General features: G+C 43.0%; 1 protein-coding gene across 1 annotated transcript in view; it reads right to left on the bottom strand.

The window, feature by feature from the left end:
- Positions 1–707: 707 nt before the first annotated feature.
- The window catches only part of pyroxd1 (pyridine nucleotide-disulphide oxidoreductase domain 1), a 46,361-nt gene continuing 36,279 nt past the window's right edge, over positions 708–10,789 (bottom strand). Inside the window, exons 10-12 of the mRNA XM_070896682.1 lie at positions 2,778–2,900; positions 2,536–2,673; positions 708–1,332 (exon numbers count right to left, since the gene is read on the bottom strand). Coding sequence (XP_070752783.1) covers positions 1,084–1,332; positions 2,536–2,673; positions 2,778–2,900 — 510 coding nt within the window. The 3' untranslated portion in view covers positions 708–1,083. The remainder of the gene's footprint in view (positions 1,333–2,535; positions 2,674–2,777; positions 2,901–10,789) is intronic.

The following is a 10,789-nucleotide window of genomic DNA, read 5'->3' as shown; positions in this document are numbered from 1 at the left end:
AATTCCAGAATTTCAATATCCCTGAATCTTTAGGTTTCAAATCCCAGGATCAATAAAATAGCAGAGGGGTCCTCGTGGCATGGGATACCAGGACTGCAAACACTATCAGGAAAACCATTTACAATGATGGGTAATGAGAAACCATGTGTGACTGGAACCACAGTAATGAAGGAGTTTTGGACTGAACCCTGTGGGTCTGTTGGGGGGGAAGGGGGGAAATGGGATAGGTATACTTGTTGTAGCGATGTTTCCACGTTGTCGAGTGGAGAGATTGCACCGGTAACCTCACTCGTTATTACACATTGTGGTACACGGCAATTTCTCATCTGGGTTCCTTCAATATGAAAGCTAATAGTACGACATGCTTGATGGCTCCAGTGAGTATACAACTATTAAAAAAATATTTACATAGTGGGTTTAAACTGTCCCTAATTTAAAAAAAAGGCAAAGTAGCTTTAAGCACAATGATAGCATTAACATGAGATAAATGACTAGTTAGAAAAATTGATTATGTGTGTCTACAGGCTAAAGAAAATACAAGTGTCACTTGTGCCCCATAATGCCTAGATATTAAAGTCAAATTTAGTTGGATAATTCTCCTATAAAGCACCCTAGAACATTTTACTGCATTAAAGGCACTATAGAAATGCAAATTGTTTCTAGAAGAAGAAAATTAATTTGAAAGAGCCAGAGAGAAAAATAAGTAATCAATTTGTGACATTTTAGTAAAAATGCATCTTAAAACACTGATCATTCAAAAAGAACTTGCACCTTCCACATCTGCAGGATGTCCAAAGGTGCTTCAGACTGAATGAAATACTTTTGTAGTAACTGGTTTGTTATGCAAACAAACACAGCAGCCATTTTACACACAGCAAGGTCCCAAAACAGCAAAGGAGACAATTGACCATCGAGTCGGTTTTGGTGTTGTTGCTTGAGGGAGGAAGGTTGGCCAAGACTCTGCATCTCCTCAAATAATTCCATGGGATCTTTTACAACCACCTGAGCAGGCACCTCATTATAGTCCATCAGGACAGGACCTGCCTAGTAAAAAGCAAATGATCTGCCACAGATTTGTTCAACTTAATCAAAATAATCCTCAATGTCAATGTTGGGGTTGAGCAAGTCCTCGCCGTATGCAGAAAGGTCCATCTGATTTAAAATGAGGTTCTCAAAGGTCTCTTCCAAGTCAGCTTCACCAATAAGCACAGCTCCCTTCATTCTCCCATTCTGCATCACTGTTTTCACATACTCCTGGCCTCTGGTGCAGCGCAGTAACAGCTCATGATCTGTCCCCAGACCCTGGCCATTGTAATTTCCAAGCAACACCACCTATCAGATAAGAAAGGAATTAACAACCTGAAATGTTTCTGTCAAGTCAAGTTGAACAGTTATTATAACTGCACTGAGTCCTGACCAGTTAATATAACTGCACTGAGAGACCTGACCACTCCATTGCTATCTTCCTGCAGTCTACAGCTATCTTCCTCACTATCAACCACACACCCAATTTCTGTATCATCTGCCAATTTCTTAATCATGCCCCCTATATTGAAGTCTAAATCATTGATATATACGAGAAAAAGCAAGGGACCCAGTATTGAACCCTGCCGAAACCCCACTGGAAACAGCCTTCCAGTCACAAAAACACCTATCAACCATTACCCTTTGCTTCCTGCCACTGAGCCAATTTTGGATCCAACTTGCCACTTTCCCTTAGATCCTATGAGCTTTTACTTTTCTGACAGTCTGCCACGTGGGATCTTGTCAAAAACCTTGCTAAAATCCATGTAGATTACATCAAATGGGCTACCCTCATTGACCCTCATCGTTACCGCCTCAAAAAATTCAATCAAGTTACTCAGACACGACCCTTCCCTTAAATCCACGCTGACTGTCCTTGATTTATCAATGCCTTTCTAAATGACGATTTATCCTGTCCCTCAGAATCTTTTTCCAATAATTTTTCCATCACTGAGGTTAAGCTGACTGGCCTGTAATTACTCAGTCTATCCCTTTCTCAACAACATTAGCACCACACCTGTAGCCAGAGAGGATTGGAAAATTATGCTCAGAGCCTCCGCTACTTCCTCCCTTACTTCTCTTAACAGCCTGGGATACATTTCATCCGTGCCTGGTGATTTATCTACTTGTAAAGATTTTAAATCCCTTAATACTTTCTCACTATACATTTATATATCCCATTTAATATTTCACACCCTTCCTCCTTAACTACAATGTCTGCATTGTTCCTCTCGTGAAGACAGACACAATGGTTCTTACTGAATCCTTACCCATGACTTCCGCCTCCACACACAGGTTACCTTTTTGGTCTCTAATATGCCCTACTCTTTCCTTAGTTATCCTCTTGCTCGTAATGTATTTATAAAACATCTGACTTTTCCTTACCAATATTTTTTCATGCCCTCTCTTTACTTTCCTAATTTCCTTTTTAATTTCACCCGTGCACTTTATATACTTCTCTAGGCTTTCATGAAACTCTACTCATTTTGTAGCAACTGCTTTCAAGCTTACCTTATAATTGAAGAATTTGGTGACGTGGGCAAATGATTCGAAGCAGAAGTCCAATTCAATCGATTCCCCTGACATTTCTGCTGCTATACACTTTGCTGCATAATATCCCATCTGTCTAGCCTGGGTCCACAGTCGCATCTGTCAGGTCATGCAAACGAAAGAACAAACAATTGCAATCATTCAGGCAAATTGCATTTTCTAAGGTGAATGAAAAATACTGAGACAGATGGCATCTCCTGTACCTGTTGCCAAAGAGCCCGAGGCTCCCAAGATACAGTGCAGACGTCACCAGCAGCAAATATATCTGGGACCGAGGTATGCATCTGCTCATCCACTTTAAGGCCCCCATCTTCTGCCACGTCAAACTATATTAAAAAAGAGAAGTTATTAGAACAGTACCAGCAATATGTAAATGCTTCCAACTGTTTTGAATGAAATGTTTAATTCAGAAACGAGCTCTTAATTTTGAAGTTATTCGTTCTTTAGAACAGGAGGAGTTTATAGCACAGAAGGTGAGCACTTGGCCCATTGTGTCTGTGCTGGCTCTTTGCTAGAAGAATCCTAAACTAATCTCACTTCCCACTTCTCTCCCCGTAGTCCTGGATCTATATCATCTTCAAATATTTATCCACTTTTCCCTTAAAAGGTACAATAGTCTTTGCCTCGCCTACAGTCTAGTCTTAATTTCAAGTTGCTTAAAAAGAAACAAACTTTTTTTATTACACATTTCTGGGATGTGGGCGTCGCTGGCAAGGCCAGCATTTATTGCCCATTCCTAATTGCCCTCGAGAAAGTGGTGGTGAGCCAACTTCTTAAACTGCTGCAGCCATATGGTGAAGGTACCCGCAAGTGCTGGTAGGGAGGGAGTTCCGGGATTTTGACCAAGGAACGGTGATATATTTCCAAGTCAGGATGGTGTGTGACTTGGAGGCGAAGGTATTCCCATGTGCCTGCTGCCATTGTCCTTCTAGGCGCTAGAGATTGCGATTCCGCTGCTGTTGAAGAAGCCTTAGTGAGTTGCTGCATTGCATCTTGTAGATGGTACACATTGCAGCCACGGTGCAGCGGTGGTGGACGGAGTGAATGTTGAAGGTGGTGGATGGGGTGCCAATCAAACGGGCTGCTTTGTCCTGCTTGGTGTCGAGCTTATTGAGTGTTGTTGCAACTGCACTCATCCAGGCAACATAGAAAATAGGCGCTGGAGTAGGCCATTCGGCCCTTCGTGCCTGCACCACCATTCAATGATTTCATGGCTGAACATGCAACTTCAGTACCCCATTCCTACTTTCTCGCCATACCCCTTCATCCCTAAGTGGAAAGTATTCCATCACACTCCTGACGTGCCTTGTAGATGGTGGAAAGGCTTTTTGGGGGGTGGTGGGGGTCAAGAGGTGAGACATTTGATGCAGAATACTCAGCCTCTGACCTGCTCTTGCAGCCACAGTATTTGTGGCTGGTCCAGTTGCATTCATGTAACACCTTTCATGACCTCAGTAGATCCCAAATGCTTTACAGCCAATTAAGTACTTTTTAAGTGTAGTCACAGTTTCAATGTAGGGAAATGCAGCAGCCAATTTGCATATAGCAAACTACCACAAACAGCAATATGATAATGACCGGATATAAACTGATTTTTAATGATGTTGGTTGAGGAATAAATATTGGACACCTCAAGTCAAATTATCTAGTAATTCAAATGTTTTTGCACTAAATTCTCATTTTACATGTTATTTACATACCTTAATTTAAATTACAGGATAATTCAAATCTTTAGTGCAAAAAAGACTTTCAGAAACAGAGCATGGCAAAGCATTCCATGCTTTAACACTAAAGATATTCCTGCCAACTTCTCTCCTCACTCAGTGACCATTTTTAACTGACGACCCTTGGTCACGGACTCAATTAGAAGAGATACTGAAAAAAATTCGGGCCGGTATCACTCACGAGGCACAAGAATTTGCGCCAGAAATTGGGATTACTGCCCCGGAGAGGAAATGGGGCGCTCATTGAAGGGCTCCACTTCCTTTCTAGGGCGGTAGCAGGGCGCACAGCTCGGGAGTGCGGCGCAGCACTACGCACAGGGCCGCATAGATGGGGCTCTTCCCTGAATTAAAGGGAAGGGTCCAAGCTGCATACTCTGCAGCAAAAAAAGGGTCCAACCTCGACCGAGGAGTGGCGGTGCCGTGCCAACAACTCGGCACTCAAGCAGGTTCAGGGGCGTTGCGCATGGTGATAATGTCAGCATCTCTGGGCGCAGCGGAGTTCCACGAGTTTCTGCCGCCACTAAACTCCTGCCAAATTTAGCAATAGTCGTTAGCGGCGCCGCGCATAGTTGCAAAGTCGTTTGCGCCCTGTTACCTGGGGGCGCTAACGGTAGGCGCAAATAACCCAAATTTTGAGTCCATAGTCTTTTCCTACCAAAACCACTCTGAATTTTAGGAACCTACAGGCAATCTGTCTGGCTCTGAATATCCACAAGGTGGTGTGTGTGTGGCTTAACAATCCTTTTTCCCTCCTCTGCAATAGTTTGGATTGCAAATTTCTTGCGAGGAAGTACAAGCACAAACCCACATTGGATCAGTGCAAACTTCTGATCCATCAACGAACTACTTATTTAAATCATTCTCTTTGCTTCACTTCAAAGTCATCTTTATGTTTAGAAGGTAAAACTATAAGAAAAGTATGTGCAAATCCAAGAGGGTTTAAAACTGCACTTTGATATTTGGGATCCTTAAACAATCACTTTCTATATTTGAAAGTAAAAGTAAAAAATAATGCAGAAACACCAACTGACCAAAGTCAATGAGGAATACATGGCCTTCTCCTGTTTATTATGACAGATGCTTCTTGAAAAACAAAATGTTTCAAGATACGCTTCCTCATTATTACGAAGTATTTACAGCACAGAAACAGGCCAAAGCCAATGTTTCTGCTCCACATGAGCCTCCTCCCACATCAAGCAGTGAAAGCTGTTCAACAGTAGGGAGATAGATTCCACTTCTCCTAACTCAGACTGTGTCTGCAGAGAACGTTATGAGCTGTAGTCCTGGTGGGTACGGGTCTGTCACTAGGTGGAGGGGGGGGGGGGGCGGGAAATGAGAATTTCGGGATCATAAATATAATAAATAAATCCAATAGGGAATCTTTACTCAGAACAGTGAGAATTGCTACCACAGGGGAGTGGTTGAGTCAAATAGCAGATACATTTAAGGCGAAGCTAGATAAACACATGAGGGAGAAAGGAATAGAAGGATATGCTGATAGGGTGAGATGAAGTGGGGTGGGAGGAGGCGCGTGTGGAGCATAAACACCAAATGGCCTGTTTCTGTGCTATAAATTCTATGTATTTCATCTCACCCTAAACATATCTTTCCATTCCTTTCTCCCTCATGTACTTAGATACATTTAAGGGGAAGCTCTATGATATTTGATTGTTTGTTCTAAGAGTTAAGGGAGATTTTCACATAGTTTTGCAAGAAGCTGCAATGATGGCAACTGATGCACAAGACACATATTACTGAATATTCATCCGCCCCCCCAAAAAAAATCAATTTTCACTTGTAATATTATACACATTTTTTTTTTAAAAAGCTGCACCCATAATGATTTATGTATGCAACTGCAGCCAGATGGTCATTTCATTTTAGAGTGGAACATCCAAGTATAGCAAACACTCAGTACATCTCATTTGACATCAAGACACCACTCAAGGAAATAGGTAAGTTGGTATGCAATGAGCTACCAAATGGCAGGGTTTTTGTGTATACATGGGGTTGCATAACGGTGGAGTTGCTGGCAATTGGAATGCCTCAAAGATTCTCCCTCCAGTTTCTGAGGGCACAGATTTTTCTCTGACCCACAGCATGCTCTGATAACTAGTTCAGCAACGGATGGCTAACTTTTTTTATACAAATATGCAAAAGCAAAGTCCAACTAACTCGGTGAGAGACTGCATATCGGCAGTTGAAGCTATCTGTAAATCGCTGTCACTGGTATTCAATGGTTGGGAAAATCATGGAAAAGTAGCTAAAATGGCAGCAATGCTTACAGTATCTCCCAAGTTACTGCACTGGAGAGGATCAACACCCCAACTACACCTCTAAAAAGCAGTGCATTATCCACCCCCATCAGTTTTCATGGTTTTGGACTGGACAGAGTGCAGGAGCAACTGATCAGGTGCTCTCTGTAACTTGCTAAACAACAAATTTCACGCAAGATTGCTTTTAACATAGAAAATGTCCCAAAGCATTCCAGAGTGCAGGAGTGAAGAAAAAGACAAACAAAGAGAGGCATGATGGGTTTTCAGAAGGCTATAGCAACATTTGATACAGGACGTTGTACTAAGTTTCCTTGATTATACCGGCTTTCCAAACTCCACATAATTGCATAGCTTGGATGTGATTTCGAGACCAAGGAATTTTAAGAGAGAAAAAAATTGGACCAAGAAATACAACGGCTGCAGAAAATGCACAAGCCTGCTGTGGTGGGAAAAATGGTAAGACTGAAACAAGTTAAACATTCACTGATGCAATGTGACACACAAGAAAAATTGAACTAAACTGCTGAGAACTAAACAGGTTTAAATTACACAGCAGTTCAATATATGGCAAGAAATTTAATTTTGGAAAATGAGAAGTCCCAATTCTTTGTCAGCACTGGGATTCATCCAGTTTGATGAAAGACTGAAGAAATTCGGTTCTCGGCAATAATTATATTTTTTGCGCCAAAATTATCATTATGGCAACGCTATCACTAGGAGGCTGTAAATTCAAGCTCTAATTTGCATAGCGTTAAAATCGGCGTTGCACGAGGATTCGCGGCGCAAACCATGATCCTCACCAACTTTAGTCCAAGGCCAATACCGCTGGAAGTTGGGCCTAGGGAAGGTGGAAAAACACCTGAAAATAAATTGGAAGAAAAAAAAAAAATTCACAAAACATTTACAAGACACGTATCTAGTAAATCGCTGCAGAAGAATTAATAAAAACTTTAACTTACTTTTTTTTTTTGCAGGTCTTCATAGAAATAGAAGTAGAAAGTAATCAAAAGGTGACGTCACAGCCAATGGGGTAAGTGATTGGCTGGTGATTGGTGAGTAGCTTTTCTTTTCTTTTTCATATCAGTAAGTGAACTGTAACATTGTTATTACCAATTTAAGGGTATCTAAGGTTAAGACATGGCAGGAGAGCTCGGCCATGTGATATGCTCCTCCTGTACCATGTGGGAACTCGGGGACACTTCCGGTGTCCCTGGGCGCTACGTGTGTAGGAAGTGTATCCGCCTCGAGCTCTTGACGGTCCGCGTTGCAGAATTGGAGCTGAGGGTGGATTCACTCTGGAGCATCCACGATGCTGAGAATGACGTGAGTATCACGTGTAGTGAGTTGGTCTTACCGCAGGAGAAGGGTCCACAGCCAGATAGGGAATGGAAGACCAGCAGGAAGAGCAGTGCAAGAAAGATAGTGCAGGGGTCCCCTGTGGTCATCCCCCTGCAAAACAGATACACTGCTTTGAGTACTGTTGGGGAGGATGACTCATCAGGGGAGGGCAGCAGCAGCCAAGTTCATGGCACCGTAGGTGGCTCTGCTGCAAAGGAGGGCAGGAAAAAGAGTGGGAGCGCGATAGTGATAGGGGATTCGATGGTGAGGGGAATAGATAGGCGTTTCTGCGGACGCAACCGAGACTCCAGGATGGTATGTTGCCTCCCTGGTGCAAGGGTCAAGGATGTCTCGGAGCGGGTGCAGGACATTCTGAAATGGGAGGGAGAACAGCCAGTTGTCGTGGTGCACATTGGTACCAACGACATAGGTAAAAAAAAGGGATGAGGTCCTACGAAAAGAATTTAAGGAGCTAGGAGCTAAATTAAAAAGTCGGACCTCAAAAGTAGTAATCTCGGGATTGCTACCAGTGCCACGTGCTAGTCAGAATAGGAATCGCAGGATAGCGCAGATGAATACATGGCTTGAGCAGTGGTGCAGCAGGGAGGGATTCAAATTCTTGGGGCATTGGAACCGGTTCTGGGGGAGGTGGGACCAGTACAAACCGGACGGTCTGCACCTGGGCAGGTCCGGAACCAATGTCCTAGGGGGAGTGTTTGCTAGTGCTGTTGGGGAGGAGTTAAACTAATATTGCAGGGGGATGGGAACCTATACAGGGAGACAGAGGGAGACAAAAATGAGGCAAAAGCAAAAGACAGAAAGGAGATGAGGAAAAGTGGAGGGCAGAGAAACCCAAGGCAAAGAACAAAAAGGGCCACTGTACAGCAAAATTCTAAAAGGACAAAGGGTATTAAAAAAGCAAGCCTGAAGGCTTTGTGTCTTAATGCAAGGAGTATCCGCAATAAGGTGGATGAATTAACTGTGCAAATAGATGTTAATAAATATGATGTGATTGGGATTACGGAGACGTGGCTCCAGGATGATCAGGGCTGGGAACTCAACATCCAGGGGTATTCAACATTCAGGAAGGATAGAATAAAAGGAAAAGGAGGTGGGGTAGCATTGCTGGTTAAAGAGGAGATTAATGCAATAGTTAGGAAAGACATTAGCTTGGATGATGTGGAATCTATATGGGTAGAGCTGCAGAACACTAAAAGGCAAAAATCGTTAGTGGGAGTTGTGTACAGACCTCCAAACAGTAGTAGTGATGTTGGGGAGGGCATCAAACAGGAAATTAGGAGTGCATGCAATAAAGGTGCAGCAGTTATAATGGGTGACTTTAATATGCACATAGATTGGGCTAGCCAAACTGGAAGCAATACGGTGGAGGAGGATTTCCTGGAATGCATAAGGGATGGTTTTCTAGACCAATATGTCGAGGAACCAACTAGGGGGGAGGCCATCTTAGACTGGGTGTTGTGTAATGAGAGAGGATTAATTAGCAATCTCATTGTGCGAGGCCCCTTGGGGAAGAGTGACCATAATATGGTGGAATTCTGCATTAGGATGGAGAATGAAACAGTTAATTCAGAGACCATGGTCCAGAACTTAAAGAAGGGTAACTTTGAAGGTATGAGGCATGAATTGGCTAAGATAGATTGGCTAATGATACTTAAGGGGTTGACTGTGGATGGGCAATGGCAGACATTTAGAGACCGCATGGATGAATTACAACAATTGTACATTCCTGTCTGGCGTAAAAATAAAGGGAAGGTGGCTCAACCGTGGCTATCAAGGGAAATCAGGGATAGTATTAAAGCCAAGGAAATGGCATACAAATTGGCCAGAAATAGCAGCGAACCTGGGGACTGGGAGAAATTTAGAACTCAGCAGAGGAGGACAAAGGGTTTGATTAGGGCAGGGAAAATGGAGTACGAGAAGAAGCTTGCAGGGAACATTAAGGCGGATTGCAAAAGTTTCTATAGGTATGTAAAGAGAAAAAGGTTAGTAAAGACAAACGTAGGTCCCCTGCAGTCAGAATCAGGGGAAGTCATAACGGGGAACAAAGAAATGGCAGACCAATTGAACAAGTACTTTGGTTCAGTATTCACTAAGGAGGACACAAACAACCTTCCGGATATAAAAGTGGTCAGAGGGTCTATTAAGGAGGAGGAACTGAGGGAAATCTTTATTAGTCGGGAAATTGTGTTGGGGAAATTGATGGGATTGAAGGCCGATAAATCCCCAGGGCTTGATGGACTGCATCCCAGAGTACTTAAGGAGGTGGCCTTGGAAATAGCGGATGCATTGACAGTCATTTTCCAACATTCCATTGACTCTGGATCAGTTCCTATCGAGTGGAGGGTAGCCAATGTAACCCCACTTTTTAAAAAAGGAGGGAGAGAAAAAGCAGGGAATTATAGACCGGTCAGCCTGACCTCAGTAGTGGGTAAAATGATGGAATCAATTATTAAGGATGTCATAGCAGCGCATTTGGAAAATGGTGACATGATAGGTCCAAGTCAGCATGGATTTGTGAAAGGGAGATCATGCTTGACAAATCTTCTGGAATTTTTTGAGGATGTTTCCAATAAAGTGGACAAAGGAGTACCAGTTGATGTGGTATATTTGGACTTTCAGAAGGCTTTCGACAAGGTCCCACACAGGAGATTAATGTGCAAAGTTAAAGCACATGGGATTGGGGGTAGTGTGCTGACGTGGATTGAGAACTGGTTGTCAGACAGGAAGCAAAGAGTAGGAGTAAATGGGTACTTTTCGGAATGGCAGGCAGTGACTAGTGGGGTACCGCAGGGTTCTGTGCTGGGGCCCCAGCTGTTTACATTGTACATTAATGATTTAGACGAGGGGATTAAATGT

The sequence above is a fragment of the Pristiophorus japonicus genome, chromosome 13, assembly GCF_044704955.1.
Source record: "Pristiophorus japonicus isolate sPriJap1 chromosome 13, sPriJap1.hap1, whole genome shotgun sequence".
NCBI lineage: Eukaryota > Metazoa > Chordata > Chondrichthyes > Pristiophoridae > Pristiophorus > Pristiophorus japonicus.
This window is presented reverse-complemented; position numbering and strand designations above follow the sequence as displayed.